This window comes from Corylus avellana, chromosome ca2 (assembly GCF_901000735.1).
Source record: "Corylus avellana chromosome ca2, CavTom2PMs-1.0".
NCBI classification, from domain to species: domain Eukaryota; kingdom Viridiplantae; phylum Streptophyta; class Magnoliopsida; order Fagales; family Betulaceae; genus Corylus; species Corylus avellana.
Window position 1 is genome coordinate 2,185,162 of NC_081542.1, and position 24,202 is coordinate 2,209,363.

Consider the following 24,202-nt stretch of genomic DNA (forward strand, 5'->3'; position numbering starts at 1 on the left):
GCTTTGTGATAAAAAGCGTCCACTGGCTCATTTAGGCATATTCTTTGTGAAGAGTGAAAGACAATCAACCCACCTTATATATTATAAAACAGAAGAAAGAATATGAATATAACTAGAATATTAAAAGGTTTTACTGTTCAACAAAACGAATTTATAGAAAGTTTTGAAGCTAAGTTTCAAGAATTTTGGTGTTTGCATGAAAAGGTGGTTATTTCATTTAGAATTAAGTTGGTCAAAGATTCATAACAGTTCAATATAAACATGAAGAAAGATTTGTATTGAAATTTTGATGAAGTATTCCTAATCTAATTTTTAGGTGTATATGATGGAATGTTTTTTTATTTTATTTTTAACATGTCCACACAAGATGTGAGATGAGGGATTCAAAGTAGTAGCCTTCGCTTTGTAAGATGTGATCTCCAGCTAATTGAGCTATTCCTTGGGAACTTATATGATGGAATGCTGCAATCACATTAAAGCTCACTCAACAAACTCTAAAATATTATATCCATCCAATTATAGATTTTTTGTCCTCTGAAAAGCAGACAGCCATACGTCTGGTGAAATGGAAGGCGTATTCTGTGTTAAAAAACTGTCAGCAAATGTATATGAAGGAGATCGCCAGTTATTTAATCCTGAAGAGGCACTTGGGCTTCTTCAAAGCATAAATGCAATCAGAAACTAGTGGTGGTAATTATTATCTATTCATGAGAATTATTACTGATGAAGTAGTGGGCAAAGAAATATTCCTTAGGCCCTCAATTACGGAATCGAGCACACCAAGGCAATGACAGAAGCAAAAAAACAAAAACAGTTAACATATGAATCTGATGTGTGGGCAATGTGCAGCACTACCCTGCCCTTAATTAAAAGAGAACAAACAGAAAACAGAACTTGGCCCTCGTCTAAAAGAAAATAATATAAGGGAAAAAGATACAAGAATAATGGATCGCTATTTTCTGCTACGCGTGCTTATATTATCAATAATTCTACTTTTACATACATATATATACATTCCTTCACAAGAAAACCTATACATTCTATTGTTTGATAGCATGAGAATGCTCCCGGTAGAAGGATAAACCCATATACTAATAAAATGAATTACAAAAAGAGAAGAAAAAAAATGCTACCTTTTATTAGTCACTATTCATGGGCTCCCTCAGGTGACCATTCGAAAATGGTGTTTTCATCTTGGGTTTTTTTGGCAGCATTGGCTAGATACCGCCTCACGGATTTGTGGTTCATCTCGAACACAAATGCCATCTCCCTAATCTGCACATTTACCATTTTCCATGAATTATTAGCGTGCTCAAGGTTGAGCACAAGTTCAAGCTTTCTAATCCAATATTAACTTATCAACAAAAGAAATCCAGCAATAAAAACAGTTCGAGTTTGAGAAACCCATAATAATCCACAAAACATTACTCGATAGCCTAGAGAAAACTGAAGAATTTGAATGGCAGCAAAGGACCACATGAGATATCAGTCAGCACAAAATTAAAGAGGGGAAGCCATTTACCTCAATCAAACTACCAGAATTGAGACTCAGACGCTGTCCACGAGCAACTTCTTTGCCATTCAAAAAGATTGAGCTCTTGCCAAGATTCTTCAAAAAGAAAGAACCATCCTGTTCCATCTTTATAAGAGCCTAGCACAATGATGAACACTAGTTATACTTTGTATACAAAAAAAAACGAGACTCTGTTTAAAAGTTTTTGTATTCAAACACAACGAACGTTTTCAGAAAACATTAACCCATTGCAAGTGTTTATGGACCCCAACCAACATTCGCACCCTTGGCCTTTTCTAATTAGTAATTATAAATGGTTTGCCCCTCATTGCTCTTCAATTCATTATTTACTTTCCTGCCTGCAGTTTAGCAAAAGGCATTTTTGACAAATGCACTCAAAAGGTTACTAATTAATAGTTAGAACAGAACAAGTCGTTACTTTCATGTATATGTAGGACTTACAAACAATTGGGACGCGAGAAAGCTTTTACCAACCATCAATACACACAAATATGCAAAAGGTTGCATCAAGAAAGCCAAAACAAATCCAACCTGCCGTCTAGATACTTTGTTAGCGCGTCCTTCTTCTCCTAAGTTAATATCAACCTCACTGTCAATTGTTGCTCTGCCAAGTATGACCTGTAATGTAGAAAAAGAATGCACTAAGAACAAGAGAACAATCACGAATGAAGATTGAAGAGCAAAATTGCATTCAGCCTATTATGTTCCAAGATAATTCCATTGTCATGTTTGAATAGTACTTACTTTTACACCAATCATCTGTATTGAATTTCAGATCTAATTTAGGACTGAAGATCACGACAAAACTTCAATTCACTCAGACTGTCAGTAAAGTTTAAGATTAACATTCAGATGACAATAAAAGAAATCCACAACCCTCAACAGCCATCAAAATCTTTCTAAAATGAGTATACATTTACAGGTGGAAGCAGAGCAAACCACACTCTCCTATTTTCTGTCCAAAAAATCAAAAGAAAGACACTAGTATCTATATTGAGCATTCAGCTAAAAATAAGATAAATACCATAAATCTACTGTATAAAGAAGCACAAAATCAGACAGAGTTAACTCTACTATTCCTTTATCAACTATACATGAATCTGATGAAAAAATTTAGGTGGTGGAAAATTGCAAATAGTACCTCAGTCTTCTTAATATACTGTTTCAGATGGCGGCCATACAAAATTGCAAGTGCACCTTGAGATGCAATGGCTCTTTGCATCGAAGATCGGGAACACTGTTCCAACCTTATGATTCTCCTCTTAGTACCTTCATGTTGATACCTTGAGACTGGAGATGACCAGAGTTAATAGTAAACACAAATTATGAGGAAGAATGCAGTATACTTTCACCCTTTGTCTAGAATAATGAACCCTTTGCTATTGATTGGTATGTTGGTTACCTTCACCATTGATAAACTAATTTTATTTTATACATAATTAACCCCATGGGAAGGAGAAGGGGAGATTCGAACTAGTGATCTTCGCTTCATAAGGTGTGGTCCTTAACCGATTGAACTACCTCTAGACCATTGATAAACTAATAAAACCTATTCAATTACAAATCAATATGCGATGTGTGTGTATGTGTGTGTATATATATATAACTTGCATAAAGGCCAATTTACCATGTTGAAAGCAAAATTTATCCAGATTACCATCGTCTAATTGGATCTAAGTTCAGAAGGATTACCTTCTCTACTAATATATGAATCCTGATCATCTGGACATAAATCCATTTCGAGTATCTGAAAGATAACATCAATAAATTATAGGAGGCAGAACCTCAAAATAAAATAAAATTAGAATGTCATAATAAATTACCCACACACAATTGTTAAGTTTTACCATTGCTTCAATATCAAAAAAGCAAGGAATGTCGCAATCACTATCAGATTCTTCAAGCTCTACTGTTGGGGTATTTGCTTCTGCTTCAAGAAAAGTGGAACCTTGCTGTGCATGTAACATTGCGTGCTCCCTTACTGTAGCTGGAGCACTGGTTTCCTGTTCACAACAAGCAGCTTAAGGAATAGTTTTTGCCAAGGGCACAACCATGAACTAGCTGCTCTATAAAAGAATAGTTGCATATGCTATCTAGCCAATAAGATCTAGCTCAAATGCGACTTGCCCCCCCAATAAAAACAGGGTGAAGTATTAGAAATTGCATATAAGGAACTCAATTTTGACATATAACCTCTATTTTCAGTGCTCCATCTATGGCCGACTTTGGAGTTGCACTTACTGATCTTGCTTGACTTGGGTCAACGTGGACAACGGTAATCTCTTTGGAGCCTACAGCAAGACCGTTACCACCAGACGACCTAGGCTTGACTCCAAAACCAACAATTGGGTGCTTTGGACTGCTCTCTGGCACTGTGTCTAGACCCACCATCCGAGTAAAAGATTGTGTTGGATTTTCACCTTTCTTCTTCAAGCTCATTCCTTGTTCACCGTTTCTTTGATGGGTAGAGGATGATGGCATAGGAGAAAAAGCAGATGATATAGGTAAGCATATATTATCATTGCACGGGATCTCTGTGCTCTCAGTATTCAATGTGCAATCCCTCTCTTCCTCAGGCACTGATATAGACATAGCCATGTCAACTTCAGAAGAACAAGCACCATGCTGATCACCACGGCCAGACTGAGACCGATCATCATCAACATCTAACCCTGTATTCAAGACCAATCTCTGAGGCTCACAAACATTTGGTACATCATTATCATCATGAACATTACTACTAAAAGGACTCAAAAGAATCGAATTAAGGCTATTATTCACAGCGTCTTTCCCATCTTCGTCCACTAAGAGAATCCCATCCTCGTTTGCAAGGTTCAATAGACAATCGGAAAGGTCCACGAAATCACCGACTTTCAGAATCGGCTCGGAATCGTCATCTTCGGGAAGCATCAATGTCTCCGCCTCAGGCTGATCCTTATCTCCGACGCTCATACTGATCGGCATTGCAGGCGCCGAGACGTCCTCGATCGTCTTCCAGATAGGCATATCCGACGGCCCTATATCCTCAGCATCCGAGCTATTCCCAAACTCATCAACTATATTATCTCCAAGAGTAGGGTTAGTATTTGTATCTTTTCGCTCAAAAACAAACTCGCTCTCATTATTCACTATGGCATTGGCAGAAACCACACTCCGAAACCCTGAACGGTCCTCAATATGATCGCCAATCATAGACAGAGGCTCATCGTAACCAAATTTCACACGCTTTTGACAATCACCGCCATCGCTGATGCGATCATCCTCATGGAGAAAACCTAGATCAAATGGTTGAAATACTTGATTGCTGGACAGTCTCTTCCGCATCGCTGAGTACATTTCACGGACGCTTTCGGCTTTTCGTTTGCCCGGTGGAGCTTCTATCACGCTTCTCCGCCGCAAGACCGTCGGCGCGTTTCCGGTAAAGGAAAGTTCGTGTTCCACCATGCGAGCAGAGGCTTCGGCCGAAACATCAGGGTCGTAAAGGAGAGACCGCCACCGATCTCGCAATTCACGAACCGTAAATTTTCGGGAGAATCGGACAGCACCTTTGGCAAGTGCCTCCAAAGAAGCACCTGCCTGTAATTGGAGCACAAATAATTCATAAAATCACACACAAAAACTGGTAAAGAAAAATGATTGTTGATTCAAGGTAGTTCAAGCTATAATTTGAGTCGAAAATTTGATGGAAAACGAGGGGTAAAATTGGAAAGAAAGGGTTACCTCGACAGCGTTCTTCAACAAGAGGTCGTCCTCCGGGTTCCATTGAGAGACTGAAGCAATTGCAGCCATTGCTACATGGAAATTTAACAGAGCATGAAATTCTGTCGTTTTGGGTTCGGAATTCTGAGATGCGAGCACTGTGAAATTGAAGTCAAGCTCTCTCGCACTACAAACAAAGGGCTCGAGTTTTCAAAGACGCGGGTAAAAAGGTAAAAACAATTAAGATTATTTTTTTTCCTTTTTAAAATTTTCCCAGTGTATTGTTTTTCGGGAATATAATACAATCAACGGCATATTCCACTACGGTGAGGGCTTCGGTAATAAGATCAGCGACGTCGTTTTAGTTCTGGATCAATAACTTCCCTTCTGCAAGGCGCTAGGCCAGGAAGGATATGGCGAGGCCCAGCCCAACATAAGTAAGGGCTCAGCCAATTTAGAATAGTAGCTGTTAAAGTTGTTAATTTAGTTATTGGTCTGATTGAAGGTGAAATTATTATTATTTTTTTTTTCACCAAATAATTGTAAAAAAGATACATGGATTGTAAGAGATTTAATTTTATTTTTACCATTGCACTGCACGAATTTCACGTTGTCTTTAATTATAAAGATGGGAATGTGAGATTCGGATTTGGATCCCTTGGAATTCTTAGGGAAATTTTAGTTTATGAAATTTTAGATTCAGACCATCAATTTTCATCCAAGAGTTATTATTCTGCCTAGGGGTGCAAAACCGCTAACCGCTATAATCGCCAACCGCCTAACCGCCTAGCGGTTAGCGGTTAGCGGTTATTGGGTCTACTAACCGTAACCGCTAACCGCTAACCGCCTTTTTTATAATATATATAATTATATTATTTATATATTATACATATAACATAATCACTTGATCATTAAATCACAATTTTTTTTAAAAATAATTAAATCACAATTTGAGTATTAATATATTATCACTATAATTTATATGATTATATCATATAATCACTTGATCATTAAATCACAATTTTTTTAAAAAATAATTAAATCACAATTTGAGTATTAATATATTATCACTATAATTTATATGATTATATCACATGAGATTGATTATTAAATCATTTGATTATATAATAACAAATTATACATATATAATATGACATAACTCATAAGTATACTAATTCATACTAATACAACAATTAAATATCTAGAGACTTATTTCCAATGTATGTTATAAACCTATAAGTCTATATAAGTCTACATATGTATATGAATAATATAAATGTATAATATCAATAGTTAATCATATGATTCAATGACAATTCAAATACTTTATTCAAGACTTCAAGTGAATCATATTATTAATGTACAATGATGATATGATTCGTATAATATCAAATTAAGTAATTGACATTGGATTAAACAATGACCAATGTGTTACTTATAAACATAATTTAAGTATTAATGTATTATCATTATAATTTTAGTAATTTATATATTATCACTATAATTGATATGATTATATCACATGATGACTTGATCATTAAATCATATGATTATATAATAATAAATAATACATATATAATATGACATAACTCATAAGTCATAAGTCTACAAGTTAATCATATGATTCATGTACAATGATAATCACAATTGATTCAATTGAATTAAACAATATGTTACTTATAACTACAAGTCTACAATTTAATTAAAGCATTATTAGATACTTTAGGAATTTAGGATTTAGGAGTTTGAACATTGTCATTTACCATTAGATATTAAGTTCAATTCAAAGAAAAAAGATTATAAGTAAATATGATAAGAATTTAAATAATTAATCATATGAATCATATGATATAATTTAATGAGACTATATGATTATATAATATCAAATTAAGTAATTGACATTAGATTCAACAATGTGTTACTTATAATCACAATTGAAGTATTAATGTATTTTTTGAACATTTTTTAGAAAAAGAAATTTAACCATTTTTTGAAAGAAACAAAAAAAAGAAAATTAACAATTTTGAACAATTTTGAATTTTATATATATATATATATATATATATAATTGCTTATAGTTATATTATATGCATATTGAATAATATAAATGTATAAGATAAATATTTAACTATATGATCTAATTACAATTCCAATACTTAATCAATTATTCATGTACAATGACAATGACAATGTGATTCATATAATATCAAATTAAGTAATTGACATTGGATTAAACAATGTGTTACTTATAACTACAATTGAAGTATTTTTGTTTGTTTGTAAGTTTATAAGATCAACACTTAATCATATGATCCAATGACAATTCAAATATTTATAGTAATTGGGCCCAAGAAGATATTAAAAATACAAGAAAAAAAAATGAGGGTAAAAAAAAGCCCAAAAAGCCCAATTTTTAAAAAGCGGTTAGCGGGCGGTTATCTATTTCACTAACCGCTAACCGGCCACTAACCGCTAACCGCCTAGCGGTTAGCGGTTGCGGTTAGTGAAATTTACTAACCGCTAGGGCGGTAACCGCTAACTAGCGGTTAGCGGTTGCGGTTAGTGAAATTTACTAACCGCTAGGGCGGTTACGGTTAGCGGTTATTGCCACTAACCGCTAACCTTAACCGCCTTTGCACCCCTAATTCTGCCACGTGCCACACTACTAATAAAATAATAATAAATTTTTAATGATATTAATGATATTAATAATCATCATTCTTTTATTATTTTATTAATAGTGGGACACGTGGCAGGATAATGACTCTTAAATGAAAATGAATGGCTTAAATCTGAAATTTTAGAAATTGAAATTCCACTAGGAATTCCAAGGGATCTGAATCCATGAGATTCACGGATTGAAATCTCCTAGAACTTCTTTTAAATTTGACATTCTAAAATTCATAAATATCAACCATTCATTTAATCTAAGCATCTAAAATAAGCCATGTTTCAGCATTTAATGAGGAAGCTACCATTAATGAATTTAATAAGCTATGTTTCCTCATTAAATGCTAAAACATAGCTTATTTTAGACACTTAGTTGAGATGAACGACTGTGATTTATAAATTTGAAAAAAAAAAAATTTAAGAGAAATTTATTCCGATTTCATTTATGAATAATTGAGAGCATAAAAGCTTTTACAATCACAGAATATAAAGCTTTGAAATTCATAGTCGAAGCTAAAGGATTATATGTCATAGAGGTAAAAAAACATACGAATCTTACATTGAAATCCTATGATGTCTACATCCGCTAACCCATGCCCAATCTTCAGGTTATAGAACAAATCTGCCCGGTGCAGATTCAATTCGAGACATAGGTAGCCATTCTCCAGGTATGAGCAAAAGCACAACGCCAAAACTAGTCATTTTCGACACAAAAGGCCTGAAAATTATTTACGTCCTAAGCCCAAACGCTAGGACAATAAAACAAGCAAGAAAATATAGGAAAGAAAAAAAAAAACAGCAAAAACCACAACACAGCAGCAAACATTGAAGCAAGGAGCGGAGGAGGCTGCCAGCGGCGCAAAAAAAGGGCGATGAAGAGATGTAGTGGAGATCGGCAGCACGGTGGAGATGGCAAGGTGGACTCACAATGGCCACTGTACTATGGGGCATCAAGAGAAAAAAGCTATAAGCAAAAACGGAACAAACAGGAAAACTGTACAAACAGGCAGGGGGGGCCGGGGAGAGGAAGAGGTGGGGAGGAGGCTTCCTCCCTCCTCCAAGCTAAGAACCTATGAATTTGAGAATCTTAAATTAAAAAAAAAAAAAAAAAAAAAAATTCTAGGGGATCTCAATCCAAGATTCACTTCCCTCAAGACTACCGAGCCAACCAATACTACCCTCTTTATGGCGTTCGTTGCCCATGTACATACAATTTGAACAAACCATCATAGGAAATTCCAATCAAAATATGAACATAAAAAGAAGTAAATATCAAAATCAACCAACACAATAGAAAAGATATATGCAGAGATAACTAAAACTTTCAGTGTACGTGGAGAGGCCACAAATTAGGGAGGCGACTTCATACTAAATTAGCTTTAGTTATAGAAAGGGAACACAATATTGCACCATGAATAGACACAAAGTTTACATATATAATAATAAGTTGTGAAAGAGAAAGCCATGCATTATAGTTTGAGGCAAATAGGCAATACTTGTTAGCAAACATGCATACATGCATGTGTCCATACGTACTGGAGTACTCCAATTAAGTCCAAGTTTTACATACATAGTGATACTGCATATCATGAGTTCAATATTAATTAGATAGCGTGCGTCTGAAGAAGGAGATGTGACAGATCGATCATCTCCTAACGCCCCTGATCAAGCGAGGCGCAGATCCTTGGATCCAAATCCCCCATCATGGAGATTCAGATGGCGGAATGCATACAGGTTGGAAGCACCATTTGCTAAGGCCATTTCGGATTCATACACGTGATCTCCTCCATTGTCCACCAACCCATAGTGTGGATCCTCACATTTTGCTCTCTTAAATGTCACCAGAAAAGGGAAAAAAGAATCGTCATTTGAGTACCATGCGTGGATAGAAATTAATATGAGTTAATTCAACAAATTCATGATTAATTTAAAGAGTCTCACAAGATCGAGCAGGAGACCGTTGTGTCTTTGCTCCAAGTTCTTAATCTGCAATCAAATTAAGCAGCTTAGAGCTGAAGGCCATGGGGCTAAGAAACAAAAGGAAACAATTTTATCTACTATTGAATTTGCAAACCTTTTTCCTGAAGGTTTCAGTCGAAGTTTTGATCACGTGGTCCTGTGAAGCTTCAAATTGTTAGCTCAAACAAATCCTAATCCCAAAAAAAACCTTATAACTTTATGCATTTCCTTCTTTATTTTTTCTGGAAATATGTTAATAAACAAGTTCATGCATGCATGATGCATTACAACTTTTAATATATAGAAGAGTTCCAAGCATGCATGCGTAGCTAGTAAAAGTGATCATCTTGCTTAACTTGATGAAACTTGAATAAAAAGGTCCAAGTTTGGCAGGAACAAGATGTTTGCTTAGTTCCATATGCATTATTAAATAAATGCAGTGTTGTTAGTGGTACAACCTTCACTACAAAGTTATTTACAAATACAATTCATAATTTGTGAAATATTAAGTAAAAAAATGAACTTCTCAGCTTAATCAATTAACGGTTGAGTTGTCAACCCTATTTTACCAATTATGAACTGTCATATAGGTTGTGGTAAAAGTCGTAGTACAATAAACATTTTCTTTAAGGAATTGAAAATTGGTATTTGCATATTTAATATATGCTTACACCTCTTATTTATAGTACTATATATATATATATAAAGGTTTACATATAACACTCAACTTAATTACTATATATATTGCAAAATTTGTGCTTCCTAAAAAAAAAAGATTTAGCAACCTTAAGAACAAATGATAAACTTTAAATCGTAAGAACTTTGTGGATTTTCAAATCTTATAAACTAATATGTGTTAGAATATTATAAATTAAATTATTAAATGTATTATTTTCTATCTGCTCAAATTTTTAAGAAAATAATGATTTATCATATTATCATAGTACATGTCATGAGTTAAAATCTTGATCCTGCAACTTGCCCGTCAAACGTTTGAACCATCACCCTACAATTTATCGCTTTCCAATCGTCTTACAGCTTGTGTAACATATATAATTGTTGATTAAACAATATGCCTCATTTTTTTCTATTGTGTGTAGATATATGTTCTGTGAGAGAGATTCATAGAACATGATATATATACACAAAAAAGGTGCACAAATAACACTCAACTTTCTACATATATTGCAAAATTTGTGCTTGTTTTTCATTCCAAAAAAAAACTTTTACAAAAATTCAAAACCTAAACCAAAATACATACATATATATATATATATAGATGGAACGAAATCCAACCTTTCGGGCGCGAATGACTTCCTTGGAAGCAAACACCTTAAGCTCAAGACGACGCAGTTCTTCGAAGCTGACACCGTTCAGATCCTGACCCAGCCTCTGCCTGTCAAAACCATACCCTAATTAGCAACACACCAAAAACCTAATTTGGGCATGACTGCGCGCCTTAATCTACCGGATCATCACCTTATCTCTCTGTTCAATCTATGGTTAATATCCTTCTGCTTCTTCAGCTCTTCTAGCATCCTCTGCAGTCATATTTAAACAGAAACTATGAAGAAACAGATTCACAGATCAAACCTAAAAGTTGATCGACAGAGAGAGAGAGAGAGATTAACCTCAAAGTGGGAGCTCCACAGGTCAGTGTCCTTACTCTTTTGGTACAGATCATAGATGTTCTTTGTTCTGGTTTGGAAAACATTTACCAAAATCCCAAAACAAATATGTTAGTTAGGGTTTCGCTCGTTTGTCGAAGAACAAGATAGCAAGAAAGCAAGAAAGCAAGAGAGATGTTGAAGCATACGTTGTGGTGGGGCTAGTGTACTCGTGGAGCTTGTCATTGCTAGAGAGCATGATGAGGGAGACCTTAGCATCACAAAGGACGGTGAGCTCCTGAGCTTTCTTCATAATACCATTCCGTCGTTTGGAGTAGGTGACCTGCCGGTTCGTCTGGTTCTCGATCCTCTTGATCTCGATCTTCCCACGACCCATCTTTCTTCTCCAAAGCGGTTTAGTTTGTGGGGAGAGCAAATAGCAGGTGGGGTGGATCTTGATTCTTGAAGGGAAAGAGAGCAGAGAAGATGAAAAAGAAGTTTCCATTTCGGGATCATGGGTTTTAAAAGCTAGCTTGTAGTGTAACTGAAAATGTAAGCTGAATTGGTGAAAGAGGTTTGTATAGTGGGAGGGATAGCCCGGTAATCCTGATCTGATAGCGTGTCATGTCGGCTGCTTTTGACCACGACGGGACTGGAATACGATCTTTACCTCATTACCTCCTTCCTTAATTAACCCCTTCTGTCTCTATTAGGAAAAAAAAAAAAAAAAACCTTATGTCTCCTTAATTTTGAAAACAAATCTAGATTAATGTTAAAAACTATATTTGTCTCTCTCAATTATTTCATAGCATTCCTAATCAAATTTTGAATTAATATTTGTAAAAAATAATAATAATCTTATGATGGGTTGGGACTACTATGTCAACATTGTAAGATAATTGTGAAAAAAAAATATTAGCTCTTCGATCTGATTTTTTTTTTTTTTTTTTAAATAGTAGGTTAAGAGTGTCACATTAACATTGTAAGATAATTATTAAATTATCAATTATCTCAAAAGCTTAAAGTGATAGGAAGAGGTAAATTTAATCACTTAATCATTAATTTAACACTTCCCCTCACGTGTGGGCTTAAGCTCCATTTTAATAGGTGAGGCTTAACATGTGGGATATTTAATTAAATTGGAGGTAATTTGACGGAGTCAGGTTTCGATTCCAGGACCTTTGACTCTGATACCATATTAAATTAACAGTTATCCCAAAAGCTTAAGCTTATAGAAAAAAGTAAATTTAATCACTTAATCATTACTTTAACAATAATTACAAACAAAAATGCAATTTTTAACTTTTTATTGTTACTCGTAAACAAATTACTCAATTTTTTTTTTTTTTTTTTACCCCAAACCTAAAGGCTGTTATAACATACTTACTGCCTACGGGCTTACCTTATTGAGATCGTAATTAAGTATTTTTGAAATTAGTTTTGGAGAAAGAATACTGAAATTATGACAATTTGTTAATTTTGTTTCACTACTACCTTACGATTTTTTTTCTCCATCAAAAATGCATTGCACCGCAACAATTTTTGAAATGTTATCAGATTGAAACATTTGGCGAGCTGAGTAACTTTCCAGATCCATTGTTTTAGTTCAAGTCCATGACCAAGTAAGAAGATCTTAAAATTAAGGCCAAGTTCGCATTCTCCCCCCTCTTGCATATTCAGAACAAAAGAAACCAAACTAAACTAATATCGATAAATAAGTTTTTAAGGGGTAATTCAATTGATTAGAGATCACGCTTCATGAAGCAGAAGTTACTAATTCGAATTTCTCTTCCTCTTCTTATGTGATCATCTAAAAAAAATATCCATAGATACACAGAGGATGAGACGATTTCCTAGGTTTCAATCAAAATTTAGGTCAAATTTATCTACTAAAAGAATAGATAATGAATATGAAGTAAATCTGATAAGAAAGCAAACAGTAGCATACGTGACAAGTGGATCTGCCTGCCTAGATAGCTAGTAGCTAGTACGTTTTTTTTCAACCAAAAGCCGGGAAGGCAGGGCCAGGGGAGGTGTTTGAAGCAGCAACAACCACCCTAGACGGATAGGGGCGGCTCCCTCCCCCACAGGATCTACAATTCCAAACAATCTGGTAAGTCGCGACACTTTTGATAGGATTGATTGATGAAACTCTTGTCTAAGCACCCAAAATATATACTAACTCACCCTAAAATCCTCTCACTTCAATGTTATATCCAACCCAAAACAAAAAAAAAAAAAAAACAAAACAATCCTACGAATAAATAGGTTACCATTTAGATACCATATGGTGAGATAAAAAGAAAGAATGTTAAATCAATTGGTTTTAAACTTGAGCATAGACTCAAGGCTGACTCAATGTATATATTTGGGGGCCTTAGGCGAAATTTTAAAAATAAACCTTATTTTTTTTAATATTTAAATATTAATTAAATAATATTTATTTTAATAATATTATTATTATTTTCATTTTCATTGTTGTTTCATGACTTTTAAATTTAACTTTTAACTAGTTACCCAAAAAAATTGATGTGGCATATTTGTTTTTTAGAGTTAATTAGTCTTATTTTATAATGGGCTTATTATATTGGGACCTTATTTTAAAGGCTTTAAATTTTTATGAGAAAAAATTTTGGGCCTTATTTATAAAAAAATTAGGCCTTAAGTTAAAATAAAATTAAAATTTTTTTTAGGCCTTATTAAAAAAAAATTTGGGCCTTACTAACTGGGGGCCCTAGGCAACCGCCTCAGTGGCCTAGCCATTGAGCCGGCCTTGAGCATAGTAATCAGGAAAGGATTAACGGGTCAGTTTGACAAAATTTTGAGGGATTTTTTTTTTTCTTTTTCTAGTGTTAAAAGTAAAATTTTTGAAGTGTTTTGTAAGTATTTTTGTATTTTTAGTTGTTTGTTAATGTTTTTATTATTATTTTTTTGTTTAAAAAAAAAAAAAACTATTCTAAAAAACATTATTAAACGAGCGGGCCCTTGTATGTTTATATTGGGGTAGAATATGATTTTAAAATAATATATAACTAAATCTTTGATTATTTATATAAAAACATAATTTATGTAGATTAATATTAAAGGACAAAGTTTTCCTTCAAATTGGGTTGAAAGAATTTCTTTTAACTTACCTTATAAAAGTGATATGTGTCCTTTGAACATATGAGATATACATATTTTTTTTAATAACAGGAATAAAGCTATAATAAATTTTATTAAAAACTCATGTGTTTCTCACATATTATTAAAAAAAATGAACACATTTTACTTTTATAGAATAGGTTGATGGAAATTCTTCCAACTCAATTTGGTGAAAAACTGTCCATTATTAAATGTATCTCAATACTTAAAATAATTAAAGAGATAAATTATAAAAAATATATATATTAATCTTGACGACATATTTTTCTAGCGGATTATTTTGTTTTCTTAGAGCATTCTCAATGGAATAGTCAAATGTTACTTTTATCTAAAATACCTCTTCAAATGTTTAAAAGAGCTCATTCATTGGATTAACAAAAAAAAAAACAATGTAAAATAGATATTTGATTTGAAGAACTAAAAAAAATCTAAATGTAGCAGCACTTTTCATGGGAGTCATTTTATTTTTTATTATTTCTCTCACCTGTTTTCTCTTTTTCTCAAATCTTTTCCTACTTTTTCTCTCTCATGTTCTTTTTTTTTTCAAAACTTTTCCCATTTTTTCTCACATGTTATTTTTTTTCTTAAAACTTTTCTCACTTTTAATAATATTTAAATTATATAGATAAAAATATAAATAATCGGATGTAGGAGATCTTTAAAAATTTATTAACTAAACTAGATAAAATGTGTTTTGAGAAATTATTTTACATAAAAATTTGATTTATCTATTAAAAATGTTCTAAAATACTATTTTACATAAAAATAGCTCTCCATTGAAAATGCTCTTAGAGCATTCCCAATGGAAGAGCTAAATGCTACTTTTATCTATAATAGCTCTTCAAATGTTCAAAAAACCTCCTACATTGGATGAGCAAAAAATAAATGTAAAATAGATATTTGATTAGAAGAGCTAAAAAAAAAGTTAAATGTAGCAGCACTTTTTAAGGGAGCCATTTATCTTTTATTGTTTCTCTCACCTGTTTTATCTTTTTCTCAACTCGTTTCCTACTTTTTCTCTGCATGTTCTCTTTTTTCCAAAACTTTTCTTACTTTTAATAATATTTTAATAGAATATATAGAAATATAACTAATCGGATGTAGAGACATTTAAAAATGGCTTAGCTAAACTAGATAAAAGTGCGTTTTGAAGAGTCATTTCACATAAAAATATGGCTCATCCATTGGGAATGCTCTTACTTACCGAAAGAAGCCATTTTCTTCGTGGAGATTGGGGACACGATCAGTTAGGATTAGATCCGCTGGGTAAGAAGGGTCGACTGCACAGAAGTTCATAAAGACGTGCTAAGATTAGACATGCAATTAATATAGGCCTTAGCCGCGCACTACTTTTTCTATTTTCTAACAAGGGCTTATTCCAAAAAATAAAATAAAATTCAACCACTGTTAACAAAATATTTAAAAATTAATTAATACTATTACATTAACATGGTGAAATAAAAATGTGAGTATAGCATTACTTTCCACTATTATATATGAGACGGGGTAAAGTTTATAATATTGAGAACTTGAAGGATTGGTTTGACCAATTTCAAAACGCAATAATTGATTTGATAAATAGTCAAATCTAATGAATAGTACAATATTTTTTCCTCTAATTTATACTTTATTTTATGAGATAGGGATGTAAATTAAGTGGTTCTTGAACCACAAATGAAGATTAGCCACCAGGGAAGGCAGCTCTCTCCAATTGAAGACCTTTCTTGCATTCTTGGTGCATGCATTTTTGTGTGTGTTTTATTGGTTCTTTGCTTCAACTTGAGCTTGGCTTTGACACTGACAACGTATTAATGCGTTTAGAGAAGATGTATCTTTTTTCAAAGGAGTAGGTTTGTGCAATTAAGAAGCTACCAAAGTGGATGTTAAGTTGTTAAAATCCTCTTCTTTCCTTTCCTTTCCTTTATTCATAATGGTTCTGTATTTGAATTCGCTTGCGATAGTAGTTGCGTGGATTAGATGCTACTAAGAATAGGCTTTATTGGCTTGCATTTTGGTGGGGTTGTGGTGACAGACTCACATTTTCAGGCAATAGCTATCGCTCAAACCGAACATTTCATAACAGGTGAAAATTCAGATGATCACACCCAAGGGGGAAAATTACATTGGTAACCCCTTCCCATCATTTTAATTAATTAAAAAAAAAAAAAAAAAAAAAGAAGAAGAAGAAGAAGAAGAAGAAGAAGAAGCCTCCCAACCTTATAGTATATCCGTATCTGAACATGGTCCACATAAAATTGAAATTGAGATGAACTATTTTATGATTTAATTAAATTTTGTAGTATTTAGTGGTATATATATATATATATTGTTTTTGTTACCATGTCAATTAAATTTTTTAAATAATATGGCATTATGTACATTATTAAATGCTGTAAAATTTAATTTTGATCACAAAATTGTTACTCCTAATTTCAAGTTAGTTGAAAATGATCCTATCATAAGGATAAGAAATCTGTTCCATGTAATTTTATTTTTAGAGCGTATGATCTCACTTGCATTTCTAATAGAATAACCAATATATATATATATATAAGAATTTTATGCTCTAATAACACTTGTCAATTTAATAGAGTGAATGAAACTTTGTCCACGTTTAAATGCATCTTCCCTAATCCCACCAAAAGGTATATAGGATGAAAGAAGTGCTAGGGAACCAAATAAATAAATTCAAAAAAATCTCTAAACTGACGTGATAAGGGTTTTTAAATTAAAAACTTGTCTACCACTCATAATCTACCACGTCAATTTATAAATTTTTTAAAGTTTATTTGTTTGACCCCTAACACTTCCCATGAGATGAAGTGCATTATAAGATATAGGGATTATCTTAATTTCCATTTAAAGGTATACATAATCTTATATTATTTAACTTTTTTAGAAGACGTTTTTTTTCTTGTTTTTTATTCAAATAATGGAAACCGAAAAGGAGAAAATTACCAAAAAAGTCTTTTCCACTCATTCATTTAATAGAAGACAAAAAAAAAAAAGCTTCCAAACACAAAATAAAAAGCTCCTTATTACTATTGAACTCTTAGCTTCAATAACTTTAATAAGATTTGATGATGACAGCATCGATCGGAGCAGCTAGAAGTTTACCGATGGCATTTAAAGCTTCGCAGCGGGCCAACCACATGCAAGCTGACATAAACCCGGAGAAATTAAATGACATAATTTGGGTAGCTGAGACTATAAAAAAAGAAATTATGTAACACAACAGGCCAACAATGTCAGCAAACATTACATTACCCAATAGATTTTTCTGAGTTTCAAAGTTTCCTCCACGGGAAGTAATGGCAGAAGTAGAGAAAAGCTTGGCCGAGCTAAGACAAACCTTTAGAAGTGGAAGAACTCGAAGTGTTGCATGGAGGAAAACCCAGCTCAGGGCGCTCCTTGACCTCATCCGTGACAAAGAAGATTTGATATTCGAAGCTCTCCATCAAGATCTTGGGAAGCACCCTGTTGAAGCTTACCGCGATGAGGTAATTTTTTACTTTCTGGCACTTATAATAAGCCTCGCCCAATACCCACCAAAGCTGGAAGGCCAAAGCTTCAGTTTTTATTGATTGATTGCTAACTTGCTACTGCATTTCATTGATTACTCTGCTGTAGGTTGGGGTTGTGACAAAATCAGCCACGTATTCTTTGAGCAATGTTGAGAAATGGATGGCCCCTAAGAAGGTTAAGTGTTCTTCTTTTTCTTCTGAGCGATCCCCAAGAGGATACAATTATCAATTTTTTGTTTTCTTAGTTGGGAGTGAATAAGATTAAATAGATACTACTATCACTTTGGTTGCTCAAATGCTATTAACAGTGTTTAGTCAGTGACATTCTGTTTTGAGATTCTCAATAAGCAACTGAATAAATTCTATAATATCCACTTCCTGCAATTTTTATGTGTCTAAAAACTGTTGATTTATGCGTTTTGAGCAGGGAGATTTGCCTTTGCTTTTCTTCCCAGCAAAAGGAGAAGTGCTGCCCGAACCGCTTGGTGTGGTTCTCATCTTTGGATCTTGGAACTTCCCTTTCGGTGAGTCCAATCATTTATTGAGCTGCAGTGACGTTGTGTTGTTGCACAGTCAAGTAATAAGGTTCAAGAATCACTTTGCTAGAATTTATATGTTTTATGTTAAATTATCACTTATCTCAAAAGTTTAAGCTTATAAAAAACGACAACGTTAATTGCTGAATTGATATTATAGCACTCCTCCTCAATAAGTGAAGCATAACACGAAAAATCGCCATTTATTATAAAAGCTTAAGTTGGTAGAAAGGGTGAATTTAAGTATTTAATTAGTATTCTACCACATACATATACATAAAAAATATGAAATTATCCTATCTTTTTAGGCTTATTTGTTGTTATTTGCTCCTTTCTTTTCCAAATTATGATTGGCATAATTTTAAGCATAGTTTATATGCTAGGCACCCCGGGCATCCTGGTTGTGCCTCAGTATTTTAAGCCAAAATGCTTGTGTACAATTTATCTACATTTACAGCACCAACGCTCTAAAAAGTGATCAAGCAGTAGCTTGATTATGGAAGTTAGGCTATCAATTTTTTACATGACTTGCGAACCCTGCACAAACCCAAAACAAAATTAGTGAGTTTGAGTCGAGGGGATCTGACTCGCTTAATTAAATGAGTCGGGTTAAGGTTGACCTATATACTCTTATATCCATGCCTCAACATGATCCAAACTTGACATGCGACATTTAGGACTAATACTTTTTTACACAACCTACAACCCAACACGAACTTAGCAGGTTAGGGTTTATGGGTTTGATCAATACGACTCGAAATCCGACACTCGAACACAAATTGCCACCCCTAATGGAAGTATTCAGCCGCTATCTAATTAACTATACATCATATCAAGGGCAAGTACATATGTACATATGAGAGCTATACAGACAGTTGTTAGTAAGCATTGCAATATGACTAATACAAACAATCATCTTTGTGGACGCAGACGTTACTCTGGATCCACTGATAGGAGCTATATCTGCCGGGAATGCAGTGGTTCTAAAACCGTCAGAGCATGCTCCAGCATCCTCTGCTTTTCTAGCTAGAACTCTCCCTATTTACTTGGATGACAGTGCCATTAGAGTCATTGAGGGTGGAGCAGGTGTAAGTGAACAACTACTGCAGCATAAATGGGACAAGATATTCTTTACCGGTATCACTTCTTTTCCCTTGCAAGTCACATGTCTAACAAAAGATGAACTACTGATGTGCTATAATTTTGAGCCAAATTGTTAATTCTTTAGCCAGAAATGTTGATTATATAAATTGGGTTATTTTCTCTATATTTCTTTAGGAAGCCCACGAGTTGGGCGTCTTGTCATGACTGCGGCTGCAAAGCACTTGACACCTGTTACTCTTGAGCTGGGAGGAAAATGCCCTGTAATCCTCGATTCCCTCTCCAATCCTTCAGATGCAAAGGTTGTTTGGCTTGCATCCCTCTAATAAAGAATGATTTGAATGCAATGTTAGAACTTGTTTAGTTAATTTGTTTCAGTTCATGTGTTGGCCTGAAGGTGGCAGTCAAACGAATTATAGGAGGGAAGTGGGGGGCATGCAGTGGACAGGCATGTGTAGGAGTAGACTATATACTCCTTGAAGACAAATTCAAGACCAATTTGGTAACAATGCATAGATTTATTAACTAAATTTCTCTTTATATTGTGTGGAACTCTACTGGTTCTGAAATGAATTTTACCGCGTATGTCTTCTTCTTTCAGATAGAATTATTAAAGAAGACGATCAAGAAATTCTATGGAGAGGATCCAATTAACTCAAAGAGCATTGCCAGAATAGTAAACAAGCAACAATTTGAGAGATTGCGGAATCTTCTTCAAGATCCTCTTGTTTCAGCTTCCATTGTTCATGGCGGTTCACTAGATGAAGAAAAACTGTAAGTTATCGGTATCTTTCCCCAATCACTCCTCATAGTTGTGTAGAAGATATGATTCTTATGAACTATTTGACATTTTCTCCCGTTTGAAAATGTTTTCTTTATATTTGTGAGAGTTTGACGTGGCATAAAATATTGGTCAACTTGAAAATATTCAGTTGACCAAGAAAAATAACCTTTATGAGACGTAAAATGGTTTACATTTCTCATCTATGTAAACCATTTTTTGCCACTCTTGTACATTCTCAATCTTTAGGGTTGCAAACAAACAATAGAAAATAACCACTTTTTCCCATAATCTAACATAAAACTTTTTACGTCGAGTCGAAACAAATGGGACGGACATAACGAAGGCAGAAAAGTTGTTTGATGTTCCTGTGGTAGGATATTGAATCCCAGAGTCTGATTGATGTTCTTGCTCTTCATGCACAACCAGCAACTTGATCAGCAATTATGGATGTTTATTTATTCCATCCGTAACTTTTACAGGTTAATCGAGCCGACAATATTATTAAATCCTCCACTTGACGCGGACATCATGACTGAAGAAATCTTTGGCCCCCTGCTCCCGATAATCACTGTGAGAACCAGGCTCTTGTTCTTGTTGTAAAGGTCTTGAAACAATTTTCTCTATAAATTTGCCACTCTTTTATACAGCTGGATAACATCAAAGAAAGCATTGACTTCATAAATTCAAGGCCAAAACCTCTTGCCGTTTATGCCTTCACGAAAGATGGAACATTCAAGAGACAGATTCTAGCAGAAACATCCTCAGGAAGTGTAACTTTCAATGACATCTTAGTTCAAGTACTGCACTTTCTCTTCCAAAAGTCTCCTTTCTTATCAATCTAGCAAAAGGTTTTAAGTACAAAACCTTACTCTCTGCAATGTCTATCTATGGTTGCAGTTTGTTTGTGATGGTTTACCATTTGGAGGTGTTGGTCAAAGCGGCTTTGGGAGGTACCATGGTAAGTACTCTTTTGATACTTTCAGCCACGAAAAAGCGGTTATGCATAGAAGTTTCTTCCCAGAAATTGAGCCAAGGTATCCGCCGTGGAACGACTTCAAGCTGAAATTCATCAGATTGGCATATAACTTTGACTACCTTGGAATGCTACTAGCCTTCATGGGTCTGAAAAGATAGCCATTATATCAAGTCAATTATGTGAAGATCAGAAGAACTCGGTTTTGGATTCCAATCATCTAGTATGCTATGCATGGAAAGCTTGAGAAGTCTGCAGCCTGTTGTGCTTATTGGGTGCTTGAAAACATTAACTTCATTTCTGTTGCCAATATAAGGTTTCTACATGACTTTTTTAACCTCTTCTCTATTTTCTGGTTAGGGGTTTTCCTATGTACTTGCGTGTGTGCTTTGGTTTTTAATGAAGCTATTTACTTACAAAGAAAAAAAAGTTGTTTGTGCAACAATATTTTATCTCACCATGACGAAGATTTATTGGATTTATAATTGCTACTTAGTTAACAGGCTAGCCAGATTAATTAGATAATCTCTAACCTAGTTAAATTCATACCTCACACGTTAGCCCCTTTGTGCTGGAATATGATCATCTCAATTTCAAGCGAAATGGTGAAAATCTTATTTCGTGTTTCATATTAGATTTTACAAATAAAATGATGTATATATTGTCACGTTATTTAAAATTTTAAATGATATATATGGTAGGCATCATATACGCTATTAGATACAACATAACAAAATTTTAACCATAATAAAAAATTCATGTAGTCAAGCTATGACCATTATGGATGCAATTTTTATAATTGTCACTTGGTGTGGTTGTCATATTTGGACTCCCAAACTTTTCAGGTTGGTTTGGAAAAACTTTATAGAGGGTAGTTTTTGGGTTGTGATGTAATATAAAAAAAGTATTTTTGAGTGTTTTGTGTTTTGTATTTTGAATTATTTATTAATATTTTTGAGTTTAATATTCTTGGAAAAAAGGCTACCTATATTACTAGTTGTAAACTAGTCAGCCTTTTCTTCCCCAACTTTTAAATCTAGATGAATGGTGCATCTTTTTGGCTGGCTCATCAAGAATGAAAAGAATAGAGGAAGAGTCCCTAAGGTTCAAACCTAATTTTTAAGCTTAGACATATTTTAAAAAAACTTAAAACAAAAAAAGATGAGTTATAATTGACCATCACCCGACTGAGGAGGTGATTGTACCACATCCTTAAGATGGCTAATTACCATACAATTCAAAAAGTGATTGGTTCACCCCAATAACACATTTATGGTGGTCAATCACTCCTTAAAAAAGTGAAAGTGGTGAACTATTGTCTTTGAGGGTGGTTGATCACTTCTTTAAGGGATAGCCTATTACCTTAAGGAGTGGTCTGACCACTTACGAATTTTTATTGTATTTTATTTTCAAGTGGTTAAACTCACACCATTCATTTTGAATGTACGGTTTAGATCTTATGGGATCTCAATCCCAGTTTCTTTCCGCACCTTGACCATCCCTGACCATCTTCCCGCGTGTACCAATTACCACGGCCATTCCACGCGGGCTCCCACGTGCAAGATAGAGAAGCCCAACATGTACTTTCCAGAGTTTTCAACGCGTATTTCTAATTTCCATGGAAACGGCTGCGCATCATCGACCCATATACCGTGCACGTTTACCAACAGCCGACCATCGTAGACCAAAGCCAAAAAATGTCCGAGCCCATGTTGATGTCGGCTTGCCCATGAGACGAACCTCCGATCTGACTCTGCGACGAGTTTCTGCCAATACAATCATCAATATCTTCAACAATCGGCTCCAAGATCCACGACCCTTTTGCGCTCACGCCCACAACAAGAAGTCAATGGCCGACGAGGTAACAAGCAAGACTCCACCAGACCCAGAGGCAATCAAGAACAAGAAGGAATCGGAAGAAGAATCGAAGCAGAAATTGCCTCCCCCGCCGGAGAAGCCCTTGCCGGGGGATTGTTGTGGCAGTGGGTGCGTGCGGTGCGTGTGGGACCTGTACTATGAGGAGCTCGAGGATTACAACAACCTTTGCGAAAGTGATTCCAAGCCCAAATCCACAACCTCTTGATGTTCTTTGATTTGTATTTCGATTAGCTTGATTTTGGGTTTCTTGAAATTGAATACAGATTTTTCGATTGTTGTGATTTTTATTCGATTATTGTTTATCAATGAAATGGGTCGATTGCCTTTCCTACTATATACTTCTTGGCAATTTCATTCTTAACAAATGTGTGGGTATATTGGGTGGGGCTCGGAGGGGATTGATGGATGCACTTTTTGCGGGTAACAGGTATACCAGGTGGCAATTTGAGCTTACTTGTCAGAAAAGGTTTAGAAATAGACTTCATAATTTTTTTTCTTAGATTTGTTACGGACGGTTAATAATTTAGACAGCAAAATTGGTGAATCCAACCTCTAAGAAATTGCACTAACAAGAAAGTTACTATTTCATGCTCAAAAGGATGAACTAAAGAATGGAGTTGTTTTCGATGTAAAATAGGTGGTGAAAATCTACTAAACCTAAACCCAAATGATTCACTAGACTTCATTCTTAATCATGTCAGTACATTTTGTTTGTTTGACAGAAAATTGAATAAAATTTAAAAAATGCACTTTCTTGTCTTTTTGTTTTTTTTTTTTTTTTTTTCAAATTCCA

At 34.3% G+C, this 24,202-nt stretch overlaps 4 protein-coding genes across 5 annotated transcripts; 2 read left to right on the forward strand and 2 right to left on the reverse strand.

Annotated features, from left to right (window-relative positions):
- Positions 1–822: 822 nt before the first annotated feature.
- LOC132171924 (uncharacterized) lies at positions 823–5,468 on the reverse strand. Of its 2 annotated transcripts, none has more exons than XM_059583340.1 (8): positions 5,255–5,468; positions 3,776–5,110; positions 3,382–3,537; positions 3,227–3,281; positions 2,676–2,824; positions 2,066–2,152; positions 1,523–1,651; positions 823–1,275 (listed from the first exon to the last, which is right to left on the reverse strand). In XM_059583340.1, the coding sequence occupies exons 1-8, from the start codon at positions 5,321–5,323 to the stop codon at positions 1,147–1,149; spliced, it is 2,109 nt and encodes a 702-aa protein (XP_059439323.1). In that variant the 5' UTR covers positions 5,324–5,468; the 3' UTR covers positions 823–1,146. The 2 variants fall into 2 exon arrangements, with proteins under 2 accessions (XP_059439323.1, XP_059439322.1); XM_059583339.1 differs by having other exon boundaries at positions 3,728–5,110; positions 5,255–5,467.
- Positions 5,469–9,321: 3,853 nt separating this feature from the next.
- On the reverse strand, positions 9,322–12,012 carry LOC132171711 (agamous-like MADS-box protein TM6). The gene is made up of 7 exons (XM_059583097.1): positions 11,679–12,012; positions 11,494–11,560; positions 11,342–11,403; positions 11,159–11,258; positions 9,978–10,019; positions 9,845–9,889; positions 9,322–9,733 (listed from the first exon to the last, which is right to left on the reverse strand). The coding sequence occupies exons 1-7, from the start codon at positions 11,972–11,974 to the stop codon at positions 9,569–9,571; spliced, it is 777 nt and encodes a 258-aa protein (XP_059439080.1). The 5' UTR covers positions 11,975–12,012; the 3' UTR covers positions 9,322–9,568.
- A 5,772-nt stretch (positions 12,013–17,784) lies between these two features.
- On the forward strand, positions 17,785–21,868 carry LOC132171710 (aldehyde dehydrogenase family 3 member F1). The gene is made up of 10 exons (XM_059583096.1): positions 17,785–18,113; positions 18,244–18,312; positions 18,565–18,661; positions 19,604–19,810; positions 19,952–20,076; positions 20,172–20,276; positions 20,376–20,548; positions 21,038–21,128; positions 21,206–21,355; positions 21,456–21,868. Exons 1-10 carry the CDS (start codon positions 17,925–17,927, stop codon positions 21,690–21,692), a joined length of 1,443 nt encoding a protein of 480 aa, XP_059439079.1. The 5' UTR covers positions 17,785–17,924; the 3' UTR covers positions 21,693–21,868.
- Positions 21,869–23,149: 1,281 nt separating this feature from the next.
- LOC132173120 (UPF0651 protein P31B10.02, mitochondrial) lies at positions 23,150–23,614 on the forward strand. Its single transcript, XM_059584707.1, has one exon. The coding sequence runs from the start codon at positions 23,150–23,152 to the stop codon at positions 23,612–23,614; it is 465 nt and encodes a 154-aa protein (XP_059440690.1).
- The last annotated feature ends 588 nt before the right edge of the window (positions 23,615–24,202 follow it).